This window comes from Betta splendens, chromosome 3 (genome assembly GCF_900634795.4).
Source record: "Betta splendens chromosome 3, fBetSpl5.4, whole genome shotgun sequence".
NCBI lineage: Eukaryota > Metazoa > Chordata > Actinopteri > Anabantiformes > Osphronemidae > Betta > Betta splendens.
The window spans coordinates 18,479,266-18,496,624 of record NC_040883.2 but is presented as its reverse complement, the minus strand read 5'-3'; the positions used below and the strand labels follow the sequence as shown (position 1 = coordinate 18,496,624).

General features: G+C 37.6%; 1 protein-coding gene across 5 annotated transcripts in view; it reads left to right on the top strand.

The window, feature by feature from the left end:
* LOC114852519 (protocadherin-9) overlaps positions 1-11,346 on the top strand; it is a 162,274-nt gene extending 150,928 nt beyond the window's left edge. For 4 of the 5 annotated variants that reach the window (XM_029144991.3, XM_029144989.3, XM_029144990.3 and 1 more), the window contains one exon: positions 8,543-11,346. In XM_029144991.3, coding sequence (XP_029000824.1) covers positions 8,543-8,913 — 371 coding nt within the window. In that variant the 3' untranslated portion in view covers positions 8,914-11,346. The remainder of the gene's footprint in view (positions 1-8,542) is intronic. The other variant, XM_055507622.1, reaches the window with a different exon arrangement.
* The last annotated feature ends 6,013 nt before the right edge of the window (positions 11,347-17,359 follow it).

Below are 17,359 nucleotides of genomic sequence, written 5' to 3'. Positions count from 1 at the left end.
AGAGAGGAACGAGCAGTCCACACTGGCTTGTTTTGTTTTCCCCCCAGCCGGCTTACATTCGGGCTGCTTGGTCACAAAGCACTGTAATGTCTTCTGGCTGCAGGCACGAGTTTGAACGCAGAGGCAAAGAGCGAAGATGTTGCTTAGTCGAACCATAGACGGGGTGGAAGGTGTTCTCCACAGTGCAGCGGAGTTCATGTTTGCCTTTACTGGTGCCTCCAGCATAGACAGCAGTTTGTTAATCAAGTTTGCTTCCTGCACTTTTTTTATTCCAGCACACCACCACAGAAACGGGTCCCCATTATTGATAGAAGGCCTAGTTTTTCAGTGCACTAAAATACGAGAGATTCATGAGAATAGTCTAATCCGCCCTTCTCTGCCCCACTCCTCTATGTTATCAGCAAAGTACACTTTTCTCTTAATAAGACAGTCCAGGCACGTCTGCAGCTGCTGCATCAACGCATTTTCATCGTACCTTCTGACATTTTGTAAGTTGCTTGTTTCACTTTAAGAAGAAAACTTAAAAACCCATTACAGGGCGTCTGTAGACATCCTTGAGATTGGGATTCGGGTTAATCCAAGCATTCACTCATCAATTCAACTGGACGAAGTGAAACTACATCTATTAGGGATCCTTTGTTTGTTTGCTCTAGGTACACCAGCTATCAAAACGCTCCCGCTGAGCACAATTTAAAACACTTGACCATGTCTAATGCACAGCGTTTTGAGTAAATGTAGCATGTCAGCGTGCGTCAGTCCTCTATTTCAGCAACACTTCTTAGAGGCACCACACGCCTGTTATGATGCAGTTGGGTAAACTGCATTTGAACTGTGGAAGTCTGTCCAGGTCTTTTTCCAAAAATTCTGCAACATAAGATCTAAATCAACACATTTCCTCTAGGGATATTACACAAATTAAACGGAATAGGAAATTCTAAAAATATGTTTGGATGTTAGGGGAAGGATATGATTTTTAATCCGTGTATATAAATGTGAGGTATTAGATTTTATTTTATAACTACAACTAATGTTGTTATGCATGTGGCTATGTGCACTATTGCCTTTGATTTTGATCCAGCCCAAAACAGGATTTGTACCTCCTGTTTGGAATCCCTTTTGTCTTGCAGCCACTGAGGTGGTAGTTCTTTCTGCTTTGCCTTTCTCCACCACTGCAGCAGAGTAAAGGGCTGGAGTCTCCAACTGTAAGAACCTCTGGGGGTGGCTTAACCCAGAAAGATACATTTGTGTTGTACAGTAGAAGATGAGCAGGAAAGGTCAGTCACAGAGTGCCCCTGTGCTGTTAAAACAGCATTTCTGACACAGTGCTCAGTGGACTCTGTCGTCTGGCAACAGTATCTAATTCAGGAAAACAACAAGCATTCAGTTACCTGGAGCAGAACATTTTATTCAAATTATTACTAAGGTTCAGAATACAATTTGGAGAGTCTGATTAAGCGTTGCTTTTAAATATACAGCTGCATTGGCAACAGAAACAATATACAATATATATATATATATATATATATATAGTTGTCTGTCCACACTGAATAAACATCAATTTACTGAAGCTTTTGAATCAGGTGAGAAAATACAGTATATTGACTCTAAAGCAACCGATACATTTTTAATGTAACTTCTACACTTCTACAACTGAACTGAATAGTCCACTTAGAGTGGATGTAAAGTTAACACAGTGTAGCATAGTAGAGCTTTGAAGCATATAGTGAGTGAAGAGGGCAAGAAAGGTTAAACTGAAAAATCCAGCTAAGTAATCTTGTATTTTTGGCATAAAGGACCAAAAACTGTGTTTCAGGCAGACAGCTCATGGTTTCTAGCTACTTAAAAACAGGCCAATGAGCACTGACTATAATGCCAATCTTGTAACCTGGCAGATAAAGAAGCTAATATTACAATAATACAAAATAATATTTAAAAAAATCTGAATGATAACTGCTGCCACTAATGTCGAACTACCGCATAAAAAAACAAACATGCAATGTCCAGTGTGTGGAGAAAACCTATGACTACTCTTGACCTATTTTATGATAATAAAGAGAATGGAAAAGGATATTTATGTTTTTTGATCTTCATTACTTCCAGAAATCGGCCAAACATCAATAGTAGACTTACTGTGTATCCACACACCATGTTGTAAACAGTGCTTAGCAGGAAAATGTGTGGGTCCAATTCAGAGCAACTTCTGTTGAAAATCTGAATTGCAAATGGATCTAAGAATAGTTTTAAGTAAGGTCTAAGCCAATATTATTCATCAGTAATCGTGAAAAATATGTAAATCACAGCATTCTTTAAGTCTTTGTTATTTTGTTTTGTTTTTGTTTCCCACCTTGACTCTGCTTTTCTTTTCTTCCATCCTGCGTATTCTTTTTCTATCTCTGATGACCCTTCACTTCCATTCCACAGCTTCTTGTTCTTTTTTTATTTCGACTCCTTCCTGCCCTTCATCTCCTCTCATGAGAAGCTTCTGCCTGGCCTCAAAGGGAGCACTAGAAAGGCTCCATGAGCCAGTATACTGTAGAACTCTCACATGGATGCATCCAGCGTGTTGCTCTGTTCTGCACATCTATCCAACCCTCCATAGCCTTTAGTCTAGATCACAAGACCCTTCTTCAAATTTGGTGCAAAACTGTATAAAGCTGTAATTCTATGCCTTGCTATACACAGACTATCATACCATTCACTCTTTTATCAAACTGTGTAGCAGATCTTTATAAATACAAGTTATATGTACGATATAACAGCACATCATTCAGTTTACAGAAGTGGACTGGTGGTGAAGATTGCGTAAGTTACTGTAGTGTACTGTATGTAGTGGAGGATGAAGGGGTCACAAATAAGCCCTACAGAAAACCTAGAGTGTAGACATATTTAATTTGCCAGATGTTTCTTGTGGGTTTTTAAGAAGCAGCTGGAGACAGCGGCACGGCATTTTGTGCCTTCATGCTGGACCAAAACAAAGCCTCATTTGTCCCAAATAAAAACATCTGGGCCTGCTTAACAGCCTGGATAAATAAACAAGCCCTGTGGACACTAAATCGCCTACACTGCATCACTCGCACTCCCTCTCCACCTGTTCCCCCTTGCCATTCTGAAGGGTGTAGGTTGGTTGTATGGGGCTGATATATCAGAACTGATAGTGTGCATCCAATTAATTAGCCAAACGTTATCTCATTAGTAATAGCTTGCAGACTTAAACAAGAACACTCCCCTATAGTAGCAAACAACCTCTGGCCAAAAACGAGGATGATTCTCTCCTCCTCTGCAACCTCTGATCTGTGGATGCTGAGTAGGAGGATTGAAAGGGAGGCATGTGAATGCTGTTTGGTCCAAGTGTCCATCGTTAAACAGCTATTGCTCGTGGCTCACATTTATTCAACAGCTTCTGCAGGATTAAACCGACCCACCCCCCAGCTCATCCTAATTACTCCATATCAGGAGGAAATCTAATGGTTTCTTTGTGTTTAAGTTATCTGTCTTTGTGGACATCTGCAACATTTGCACAGTGCTGTAAGCAAAAGTCAGCACCATCTGACACAGTTCTAAATCCCTTGCATTCCTCAACACCTGTGCCTCAATGTTATTTAAAGCACTCAGGCTGTGCACCAAACATCCGCCACCAGCTATTTGCTTGTGCGTATGCGTGTGTGTGTGTTCATGTGCTGGGTGAACATAGACTTTTTGAGCATAGTAAACATGAGCAAACTAGCTCTGTGGAGACAAAGGAACACTAAACAATGTGAGCCATTTGGAGTGAAGAGAACATGGTGTTACATAAACATATCTATATAGAAAAGCTGTGACTTCAAACAATGAGCTGAATATGCATGTGATGATAATGAAGTTCCTCAACGTTTCTCTATAGGAAAGTAATTTAAGTATCAATATACTTTTCACATTTTGGGTTGCTTTGTCTCAAAGCGCCAGGGGCACTTGTTTTTGCATAGATTTGGATGTCACTGATCACATTTAAAAATTTGATTACATGAACTGTTATCATTTTTTTTTTACTGTTTTTGAATTAAAACTAAAGAACATCAGTTTCATTCAGGTACAGTATGAAGGGACACTTGAGGGAAGGTAATTCTGTTTCCTATAGAAGCATACAGTACATATTTGCAGCTCCACTAACACAATGACAAAAATGGCTTTGTATTGATGGATTTCATTAATCCTTTATTTTAAAATGCTTAAATTTAAAAATTAAACCATCAAAACAGAGGTGAAAGAACCATCTGTTATTGATATAATGAATTCAATTGAGAACATAAAATCTACTATATTTTATACATTCTCTTTATAACTTTACCTCACAGCATTTCGCGTTAGCAGATAGCATCTATTTTAGCTACGCTTGTTTGTTGAGTACAATGAAGTACAGGCCCAGCAGCCTCTTATCTTTGTTGTAGTTGTAGTGTCATGATGTGCTGTGCTCATCGTTTGTCCACAGCTCTTCAAGGTTTCAGCAAGAGTAGCAGGATGTCACTTGACACCCCCCAGGCTTTTCAAAGTCATATGGGTCTCTGTGGTGACAGATTTTTGATTATGCCGTTCGCAGGCACAGCTATGCCACGACGGCGATAAAAGATGGCATACAATCAAAATATGATATTCAGGGACACTGACAATATGCTCAATCAACAACCTGCTCCTGGGACGCCATGCTGATTGCAGTCTGCCAAGTCACAATGTAATAAGTCAAATATGTTACGTGTGTTATGTGTGTCTGCCGTAAAGAAATTATTTTCTCCCTATCAGTTACATAAAACTGAAAACATTGGACAGTAATACTGCAGGTGAAGGCATAATGTTAACTGCAATGTGCAGAAAATGGACAAAGGAGGGATTTAAAGGTAACAAGGGCTCCTTTAAAGGCAGGACTTCATGACTAGAAAGTCAGTAAAAAGGGGTCATTTAGAAAACAAGCGTAGAACAAAAGGGAAGTCATCTATTGCACTAAATACAGTGTTAGACGTTCAATTCCCAGTTTGATCAAATGTCCTTTGGCAAAGGCTCTGATCCTTAATTTACTAATGTACAGTACATTATGACGTAAAACAGTTTTACAAAGAAGTGTGAATGACTTTTAGTGGAAAATCGCATGTGGTTGACTTAGGCAAGTTTATATCAATCAAGGTAGATGTTCTCAATTATTTACTATGCTAGTTTGTTTCCCTGATTGATTTCCTCACTAAATGTGACAACATCATACCAATTTATAATGCCCACTGGATGATCATTTTTCCTTTTTCTAATTTCAGATGAACATGCTGAGGTACAAGTATCACTGGCTTCCATTTAATACTGTAACACACTTAGGGGTATAGCTATAACAGAACATTTCAGTTCTTTACCTTAAGTGGTCTTTCAATCAAGCTTTGTCTCTGCATTGTCTTAAACAGCAGGTATGCAGAGATAAGCAGGGGAAATGGCTGATTCAGATTATCCTCTGCTGCTCTCTGGGGCCACTGATTTTACCAATCTACATGCAAATGGTCATGTTTATTACAGGAGGGAACTGACGAAGCTCAATGTGTCCTCAATTAATGACTGGGTTTGCTTTTATTTTTAAAAAGCTAAATGCAGACGAGACAAACATCTAATTCTGCTCTAAATGATCCCTAATTTGTTAATATCATATGCAGATATGCTATAATTCAAAAATCAGTGGTTTGCTTTGCTGTATGCTCTTTATTTTATACTGTACATCCAAAATTAAAGTACAGTAAGTATGAGTTACATCAACAATATTGATCTCTTATTAAGATCATTAACATTGGTCTACCAAAAAGCAAATACTGTAGATGATCCAGTTTCCTGTAAACAGCTTTTCTTTAGACGCACCATGCACATGGGCAGCATTCTTTTTTTTTACTCATTCCCAGATGTCTATACACTTGACCACAGTCTAATTTAAGAAACTCATCCAGCTGTCTCCTGAGTTCAAATGTAATATTGTTCCCTGTGGTCTTCAGCTATGATAATATGTGTTGTGCTTAAACTACTCACATTACTATTGTGATGCAATCCACCTTCATTCAGAAGAGACACCGCTTCTTTTTTCACCCCTGTTTTCTATACATAATATGAAAATGTGATTTCAAGGACAAAAAAACGAGATCAGGCAGAAAAAGTGTTATTTATTATTAGTACCGGTTATCGGTAATCACAATTACATCAGGAAAAACTAACAGGAAAGTAGTAAATGCATACATAAACCTGAAAGCAAAATAAAAAAGGCCTCTGCAATAAATATATTTATAGCCCATTGTAATAGTACACAAAGCTTAACATTAGTTTAACTATCTATGCACTAACTTAGTAGAAGAAGAATTTTGTTGTAGATGTCCAGGCTTTTTAAGATTTTCCCAATGTTTACTGGTAATAATAAATAACTTGCAGTGGTTGTAATTACTGCAAAGCATCAACGCTGAATCTACATTTAGCATTCTTGGGCAATGAGTTGCACAGACTGAACCTCACAGAAAAACACACAAAATAAGCCATAGCAGCCACTTGATACAGTTAAGAGTTTCAGTTAGTGACATATTTTCTGCAAAAACATGATTTTCGCATTCCTTTAAGAGAAAAACCCAAATGAGATGGTTTCTTTGAATTGAGCATTACGCATGTTTTCATCTTTCAAGTGATTCCACCTGAAACACTAATTGTTAGATTTTATTTTAAGGCTAAATAGTGAAGCATGAAGAAGAGAAAGCAGGTTGTAACAATGACGGAGTGCATCGACCTTTATTCCGTTTTGGATGAGAAAATGAGGAAGTCCTATAATGTATCCTGGAAAGTGAAGCACCTGTCATTCATACTGTACTTGACATTGTGCTGCTAGCCCCCATATTTCAGAAGATAGAGGACAAAACGATGCCTACAAACACTCCCAGAAAAGCGATTCATATCAACAGAACTTAAGATAAAGGGGACAAAGCAAGGAGACCCCTTTGACTCCTTCCATGCAAAGCATGACTCCCCAATTCCTCACTACTTGCTTAAAGTTGTGTAAGATGACTACTGTTTTCAGTGTGGTAGGGTTGCGTTAGTACTACGCCATGTGCGTGTTGATGCCTAAGGATTCTTAATGCAGCGGGCTAAGATAAATCAGAACGCTAGTCTGGTTTCAACCACCAGTCCACACAAAGCTGTTTACATGCCTTGTCCCACGTTTACATATTTACAGTATATGTACAGGAAATTCCTTATTTCTCACCTTGGCTGCATCAGCCAGTTTATACTGTTTTAACCTAAAAAATATGGAATAGGTTAGTGATGTGTCCTGCTCTGAAGCATAAACTACCACGTTATTTGACCCCTTTAACATGTGTCTGATACCAGTTACAGTAAACCAGTTAAGATGTTTTCATGTTGACAAAAAGTGATTAGGGCCAATATCCTTTCAACAGAACCTCCTACTGTATCAGATAGCAGTGCTATAATGTGGTCAGTCAGTCTTGCAATCTTCCTTCCTCCAAAACGACTACTAAAAGGTTTTAGCAGATAGTGTTAACAAGCTTAACAAACAGTTTAAAACAAAAATAAGATGTAAACTATAATAAATTAAAATAAACCAGGCATTATTTTTATTTTTTATTTTTCGGCATGACACCTTTACTGTAAACACTGTATAAATCATACACCTACTGGCCTCAGTATAGTATGTCATCAAAACTAGTGTAGTCAAATAGTCAAAAATGCCCTAATACAGTATGCTGTGGTGAAATAAGTGTCATAGTATAGTATAGTATAGTATAGTATAGTATAGTATAGTATAGTATAGTATAGTATAGTATAGTATAGTATAGTATAGTATGTGGTGAAACAGAGTCATAGCATAGTATGATGTCAAAAACATGCCAAAGTATAGTCGCCAATTAATTAATCTGCTTTCATCTAAACCTGGGCATGTTCTACTGTCTCTATCAACCAACAGGCATCGGAGAAAACAAAGACTAGGAGTCGAATGATGTGGGATTCAGTCCCATCTGTGCCCTCTGTCATGTCACATAGTATGTTGCATTGTACTATACATACAGTATGTACAGTATGTGTATATTACTGTATGTTGTCAACATGCAGTCATGCATGTCCTTCAGACTGCATTAACAATTCTGTAGATGTATTTTGTTGGGTGGTCACAAGGTTGGTGGTTCGAGCCCCGCAGATAAAAATAAAAACTTTTTTCTATCTATCTCTTTTTGGACTTTTCCTACTTGTACGGTGGGTGCTACGGGTGTGTGGATGTGAGAGTGAATGGGTGAATGAGAAACTACTGTAAAGCGCTTTGGATTCTGGAATGGGTGTTAAAATGCACCATATAAATGCATATAAATGCAGACCATTTACCATGTACTTTGAATTGTGTTAAATAATTGGTCAGGTTTGATGTAGTCATATTACAGGTTGCTCTAAAAATACTTCTCCAAGGTGAGATTTAAAATACAGACAGACCTACTGTATAGCACATGGTATTGATTTCTCGTATTTTGACCTGTGTTACCTTCTTCCTTTTCTTTAGATGGACCTCTGGGACCTCGTGGCCTAGTGGAGGCTACAGAGATGTGCACACAGGAGTGTCTAGTCTTGGGACATTCAGACAACTGCTGGATGCCTCCAACATTGGGAACATACCAGCATCCCAAGTCACCTGTGTCCAACTTTGGATCTCAGAGGGAGTGGGGTCCCAAAGACAAGCTTCTTAATGGACATACACTGACCAGAACCTGGAAAAATGAGAGCGGGCGGTCAGAGCACTATGCTGATAGGAAGCAGTTTGGGAGTGGAGAGGGACATTTCACCACCACTGGCATGGCTGACATTCCATTGGTGAGTCTGAAGTCTTGCCAGTCAGCCTCCTGTCCAGACAGCCCAAAGGACCAGCAGCTATAAGGAGAGTTTTGCCTCTGTGCTGTGAGATGCCCTTACATCTGGACACAGATGTGTTATCCCCTTGTTTCATCACTTCCCATGATGCTTCTGCCATGTGATAGCCACATGTACTATGTAGGCCACAGAACTATAGTGCTTATGCTACGTTCTTGTCACTTCAACTTTACTACGTCAGAGGAAACCTCTTTTTTTATGAATCGTCATGGATTTCTTCAACGTACAGTAACATTTTCTGTCCACTTCATGTGTGATTTGGACCAGTGACAGAAAGACATGAGTTAAATGGAGAAAAAGAGAACAAGTTACAAGAAAAAAAAAACTACCATGGCTAATCAATATATACAAATACTTGTGGTGTGGTTGTTATTGAGTTGTTCAGGACTATATTAACACAATCAAAGAAAATGGAATTACATTTCAGAGAGTGTTGTTCTAATAACACTGTTAGTGGACACTTCTCTCATTGTCTCTGTGTTTGTAAATAAGACTTATTAACCACTATCATGTATCTGTAATAACCACAGTGAATAGGGCAGTTCTTGGCTATTGTCATTATAATGGCTTGTCATCAGATTTCAACTGGACTAAGTATATAATGTGGTAAATTGTACAACAAGAAAACATTTACCCAATTATTTCAAAACCATAAAGTTGATTTTCCATCCCATACTTACCCAGAAATAATTTGTTTCATGTACTACAACAGGCAAACACTTTTTAAAAACATTTTCTATGAAGGATGTCAGTGCTCAGTATGTGCATTATAAAAATGAAAAGCTCTAAAGCACTCCTATAGACTGATTTTGAAAGTGTTCCGTACAATTTAATAGCAATATATTTGTAAATGGCTAAATGTTTTATCTAACGTTGATCTTATTGCTGTATAGATTTTAATCAAATTGTGATTTAACTGAGTACAACCCCTCAGTAGTACATGCAATTTATTGACATATGTATATAAATATATATAATTTCCACATAAACCATTATTTTCCATACATAGCAAATCATAAGTAAACAAAACATTATTATCTGTGCCTTCATAATGTTTCTTCAAACAGTGAACTCATATAAATTGCGATAATATGTCAACATGCAAGAAATTTCTTTCTGGTAAAACTTATAGATTGAATTAAGACAAACTCTCACACTGAATTGGATATTGTAAAATGAATCTAGTGGTACAACACACACACACACAAACACGCACGCACACACGCACGCACACACACACACACACACACACACACACATACACACACACACACACACACACACAAGACTGGGTCAAGCAACAATGTCAACTGTCATTCCACTGTCAGAATAGCCTTGTTTTACTATACAGCATGGAAGGCATAATACACAATGAAAAAGCATGCTCAAATTTATAGATTTTAAATTAACATCCATTTTGTGTCATTTTATTTTCTTGGAATAGAGTTGATTTGTGCTTTAAAGAGACATTGAGTTTGTATAGCACTTTCATATTTATGTCACAATATAAAGAAGTTAAGTGGGATGGAGTGATTTGCTTACGTTTGTCAGTTGTGAGGGTGTTTAACATCACAGGTACTGGAACAGTTAATCCTTGTTACTCTACAGGTATACAGCTACTGCAATAAATGTTTTATTATGTGTATGCTTACTTTGTGTGCAGGATGCTCAGCTCTTCTGTTTTGTACAGATTACTGTCCACATGAAACAATATTGGTTAATGACGTATAAACTAAGCCAGTGATCTTTTTTTAAGCATGGTAATTTCAAGCTTTTCATTTAAGAGCTACAGTATGTTCCCTCTTATGAGACATCCAGAGCCTTCGCATCACTTTATACTCACTGAATTAGACAGGTTTCATTTGTCATTCATTCAAATGTAAAGTCCATTTACCAACCGAATCAGCCTTAAAATTTAAGACTAAACTATAACAGATAGGCACTTGAGAGCCTGTGTGAGAGTGAACCTAACATTTGGTTTGTCCACTGTACTTTCATTTTCTTGTATTCTTATGAGCGACTTGTGGAGACACTCGGAGCGGAACACAAACCAACCAACACAATCATATTGGCAAGAACTAAAGGAGGCCATTCTCAGGTGAAATTTCTAGAACAGGTTGCGAAGAAAAAGCAGAGGGCACAGCGTTCTAAAGACAGATGTTGGTCTACAGATGAGTTTTTTCCTGAACTGACTGTGTGGTGGTTACATGCTAACATAATCTTCCAAATAGAAATGGGGTGAACAAAGAGCAGGAACTTCTGCTCTGCAGTTTGTCTGAACTGGTAGGGAAGTATTTAAGATGAGGGTATTTGGAGGAGCCGCAACAGGCAACAACACTCTCCTTAGAGTATCGCAAATGTCTATATTCACTGTCCTAAGAGGGAACTACAGAGACGCTGTTGGTTATTATGTATTAAAGGTTTACATATTTGAACTTACCCGGCTTCATCAGGGTTGTGGTTTGGTCAGCTTTTACTCGCTTAGACCACAGACTTCTCTGAACCTTTTTGTTACCTCTATTTTAGGCACAACATCTAAATATGGAATTAGACTTTGTGGGCTTAAGAACCTTTTTTTGGACTAGCATCGCGTATTGTTTTGACTTGTATCAGTTTAAGGAAACAACCTCACTGCTGTTACAAAACACTACCATTTTGGAACCGAGTCTTGTTGTTTCCCACCATCCATTTACCCTGAGATGTGACAGCCAGAGGACCATGTGAGACTGACAGCTGCTGTAACACGTATTTAATCTGAGCAGCTCCTCACCGCTTCTCCGTTCATATATAAAGCTTAACATAGACATACCGCTGTGTCTGCACACAGTAAAAACATTTACATTACATTTGAAACAATTTTATGATTAAATAACAAAAAGTGAATATAGTAACAGCATTTCTGACCTGAAATAAGCACTTCTCTTTTTTGATTCTACCTCTGCCTGTTTAGCTTTGCAACACACACCCGTACGGGTGTGTAAATATTGTTAGATTTTTTACAAGCGTGTATTGATACTCCTTACAACAGTAAAATACTTTGTTATCCTGATTTATGATGTGACTGTACTGTAGCATCAGTAAAGCTGTAGTTACTGTGGTTGTCCTCTCTCGATGACCATTTATAATTCATCTTGGTTGTACTGTCACAATACAACCAAGATGAATTATAAATGGTCATCGAGAGAGGACAAAGAGAACAAAGTATCTAGGATAGTTCTATGCAAAACCTCCTATTTAGCCCCTTTAACATAGCCAATCAGAGCAAGTGCAAGAGATTCATGTTTAAAATAATAGACACGTTAAGAACACATTCTTTGATTTTAAAATAAGATTACATTGGTCATGAGAAACTAAAAGAAAATATTTAATAGCTGTATTTGTGGCGGTCGCCAGCATAAATTACACTGTAAAAATGTGCCGCATCACTCGCCCCTTATGGTTGGATAATGCTCCAGTGCTGGCCCTATCAGACAGAAATATGTTCATAAGCTACCACTAGCCACTAATGAAGGACCAGACATTCCATAACTGGGGAAGTAACTATATTTTCTTTATTCTTCTAGGTTTCTATTTCTCACTGTAACCTCATTTGATATATTTATCAGCAGCCGCCCAGTGGACCTCCTTAAATTCTTATTTGCCATGCTAGCTATCGACTTGGGCAAGAATAGTTTCTGAGAAGCTTCAAAGCTAATTGCCTTGGAAGTGTGAGTGGAAGTAAATTAGTGTTATGCCACGACCAAGAAAAAAGGTTCCCAATCGCATTTCCTTTTTATATGGCTTTGAGAATATTTTTCAGACAGTGAACCCTGTATGCCCAAAGTGGAACAGAGTGAATGTTCAACAGGGAAATCAGTCACAGAGAAGGCATGGGCTTCAGACAGAAGACAGAAGAAAATACAATTCACCTTAAAGCCAGAGCAGATAGAAACAGCACCATCTATATATTTTGGAGGGAATTTGTAAAAGATAATAAAAGCACAAATTAATGCTTATCAGCCTTCAAACTTGACTTTCATTCCCTAAAAAATGTGGTAGAATTCACTCTGGAACCGTTTCCCTGTGAATCTAAATATCTGCCGCCAGAAGGGATTCCTGTTTGTCTAACTGGAAGAGGGTGTCGGTGGGAAGCCAAGATCTAAAAATGTTACGATGGAGCTTTAAAAGGACCACGGTCCCTGTATGTTTTAGCCAACAAGAGGTAAGCGATGTGAAGCCTGAAGCTACTGCATGTAACATAAGTCACATTCACTGTCCAGCAGTTCAACCCTTCACTCACACAGACAATACTGTACTTACAAGTACAGTTTGTTAATGCACTAATTGGAGCAGCAGATATCATAATTCTAGTGTATAGCAGTCGATATTAGATCAAAAGCCTTACACTTAATAAGAGCAAAAATCAAAAATCAAAATCAATAGGTTAATCAACATTAAACAATCTGAGCAAAAAAAACCTAACCCTACAGAATAAACATTTGCAGTTGTCTCATAATATCAGAAAAAAACAGGAATGGTGTGTTCTGGCCTTTAACAGCAGATGAACGTGCAGTACCATGGAAATCTGCTGAAAATGGAAAATGGGAGTTACTGCAACGTCGCTTAGACAGGGCCACATTTCCAGAGCTGACAGCACAGCCTTTACGCGCACACAAAGTCCCCTCAGACACTGTCAGATGACATGATGGTCTATGCATCGTGTCCAAAAATCTGAAATTAATGTTTGCCATTTAAATAAACAGCATAATATGTTAGCTGCTTGAGGAAGAGTAAATTGACCAAATTAGGGATGAAGGTCAGTGGAGAGCATGAGCTGTAATGACATAACCACAGCAATAACTACTGTATGACCAAATCAAAAGTCAGTCAATTTGGTCTCAGACTGAATCCTGGTCAGTTCATCTTACAGTGACCTTAGATAACAAACATGAATCATCAGAGATATTACCATGTTTCCAAAGGTCATGGCAAAAATGAAGTACCATGGGCTTCTTAAATAATGTAAACAATGTTTTAAACATAATGTAAACAATGTTTACATCAATATTCTGACAAGTCCAATTGGCAATGCGAACCTATTGATGTGAGGCAGATTTACTGTTTTGTCCTCCTTCTCTTTGTTTGGGTCAACAGCATGCGTACTTTCTATCTAGCGCGTCTAATGATCCATTTGTCAGAGCCTGCTATGGTTCAGCTAAGGTCAGATTGTCAGCATGTCTGGAACAGAGCGACGCTTTCTTCTGACCTCAGATTGGCCCATTTACAGTGCACTGTAAAACATACTGTACACTATTTTATGCACCCTCTACCATGTCAGACATTAAACTTTCAACGCTGACTGCCAGTGAGATCATTATAACCTCAGATGTTATTTGAATTGCGTATTCCTGAATAATTGTGTTAATTATACACTCTTCAAAATCTTGGATAACAAACACAAGTCAAAATCTTGCAGTAATTACGCAGTCAAGCCAGATGAAGTCTTTGCTTCTCCCTTCATACGCCATTGTATAGTTTTCAGTATTGATAACTATTCAGTGAAAAATATACAAATATATATTTATGTATGTTTAAAAATAAATAAAATAATACTTTGTAGGTTTATGAACTACAATTAAATCCAAAACAATGTTTTTGAGAATTACAATCTTGAAATGTGCATTATGACAACTTTTGTGAAAGAAGAAATTATAGACTGAGACAGTTCATGACAGCCCTGGCTATTTAATTACAATGAATATTTGGTAGGGATCAATTACTCCTGTGTTGAAGCAGAAGCCTTCCCTGGACTACAAGGCCCTTTGGAGAAAAATCTTTGGCTTTAGTCTATCTTGGCCCTTTTAGAAACCTGATGCACATGGGTAGAACAGACACATCAGTATAGATCGCTCCCCCATAGCCAATCAAGGAACAAACGCTTTGCCACTATTCCCTCCAGATGAGACCTGAGCTTTAAACACAGGGCTGAGATGAAAGAGAGAGAGAGAGCAGAAAGGGATTGTTGATTAACCTTTGTAGTTGGTAGTAAATCTGTACACATGGAACGAGAAGCGCATGCACCCCCACTGGACTCATGTCCAAGAAGGCAATCTAATGGATTCTTGTCAACGCTAGATGTTGTTAGATATATAGACTGTTGAAACAGGTGGAACTTTACTTCTTTTCTATGGTCACTGTAATTCACGGTAATTTAGTACTTTTAAAACTTGGTAAAGGCACGCACGCACAGCTAATGTACTACAGCAATGCAATTTTATTTTTTAAATATAGACAAGTATTTTAAACAACCGTTTAGCCAATCAAAAATGTTGTACATACAATAGCTGAGGAATGAAGATGAACTGCAAGTCCCTAAGACACTGCCTTAGAAGGCTGTCAACAAATAAATAAATAAATAAATATTTATGGGAATCAAAGTTAATTGATAACATTGTTGTAACCCTAGTTTTGTTAAATATTTAAATGATTTTGTTTCACAGCAGCTGACATAATTCTACATATATTTATAAATGCAGTGTGGTGGTATGGATAAAAGCTTATTTTCAGTTTGTTTGCATATGGATTTTCACATACTTTTTAAAAAGCTACGTAAAGTTTCTAAACAGAGACACAGTGCCCATAATTGAAACCAAAATTTCATTCTTTAACCGCCTACCTATTTCTGAAATGCTCCCTGTCACATCACCTTTGACTGAATTAAAATGGAATTAGGTGTAATTGTCTGGCTTTGGGGATTATTTTACTTAACAGCAGGTCTTTTGAACACCTGAAAGACAGTACAGAGATAAGCGATTTCCATTAAAATTATAATGAAAAGACTGCGATTGAGCATTACCAGAAATAAGAGCTTTTAGTCATTCATTTGCTAATAATTGGACAAGGATTTTTCTGTGACTTCCTCAATGACATTTGATTTGGAAAAGATTGATAAATTAAGATGCAACAGAACACTGAATCATGGCTATTACTGTAAAATGTTCTCTCTTTGCCCTTATTGTGGCTGTAACTCCACCTTACTGCAATAGCGTGTGTAGTGGGTGTGCTTTTTATGAATTTTATAAAATACAAATCTAGCATTACCATTCAATGTGTAACATTCTCAAACTTAACAGTCCACATACAGTAAATTAGAAGAAGTCTTCTTTTAAGGCAGTTCGCAGAAGCACTGATTAAGTTAAGCGACTTGAATTTCCTTTTTCAAATATGCATCTGTATTTGGCCCACACACACACACACACAGTAGTGAGGCACTTGAGCATGAGGTCATGCATGTAATATTTAAAATGGTTAACATAAGTTTGAACTAGTCATACAGGACCAGGAGTGTAAAAATTAATTACCATAACAAGGTTAGTCATCAGTATGTGTTTAAATGAAAATAGGTCCACAAAGTTAAAACGATGCCCCTTCTTGCATGTTTTCATTAACATTATTAAAGATATGGATAAGTAGTAATATTCCTGAAACTTGGCCTGTACATAATCTGTGAGATGAACCAATGAGCATGAGACATCTCTGCAGCATCAGCATCATCACCCTAATGGTATGCGGAGAAGAGAAAGGGTTTTTCCTGACCTTGTGCTTCAATTGTAATCTCCTTTGTGAAAATTACACTCTCACTTTATGAATATATTGTAATTAGGCATATGTATTCTAACGGGCAGTAAGATATAGTTTCTGCCTAATCTCTCATTTATATGCAAAGGAGCGCCAGTTAAAGAGCTTAGACTTTCTTCCGTCTTACTGATTCCTTTTGCCCTAATCAAGTTACTTTTTTTATTTCTCTTTTCTCTGCCTGCTATTTCATTTGCTTTTTCTGGTCAAAGAACAGTAGTCAACTGATTCCCTTGGGGTCATGGGAGACAATTTTCTTTACAATTTTCTTGTAAAGAAGCGTAAAGAAACAACTCTGGAGGCAATGAAGTACTGTAATTATGGCCTAGAATGTGTTTGCTTGACATGCAAGGAAATCTAAAAATGTACTAATAGGAGCTGAGGTAAATGACACAATATGCCTCTAACAAGTAACTAATAAACACATGAAGTGAGTCTTTACCTAAGCCACAATGCATAGAAAACAATTGAACACTATTTATCATTGGTGCAATGTGGCCCACGCATGTGTGATCAATCTTGAACTGCCCATAATTAAAGCTCTTAGTTTCCAGATTGGCACTATACTAACTATATATAAGTGATATATTACTTACATATTGGGATGCAATCTGGGCTATTTCTGGTTTGATTTCTTTGCTTTTTCCATACAAAATGCATTATAGTCTCTGTTGTTCTAAGTACATTTCTTAAATATGTGCTAATAATGCACCAACATAAAAACAAGCTGAAAGTGTAGTAAAATTGAACAAAGAGTAATAAATAATTGTCATGATTCTACAGGAAGCCACATCCTGAAAGAGAGGAAAGAGAATAGCTGTTTGGCTGTTCTCATGAA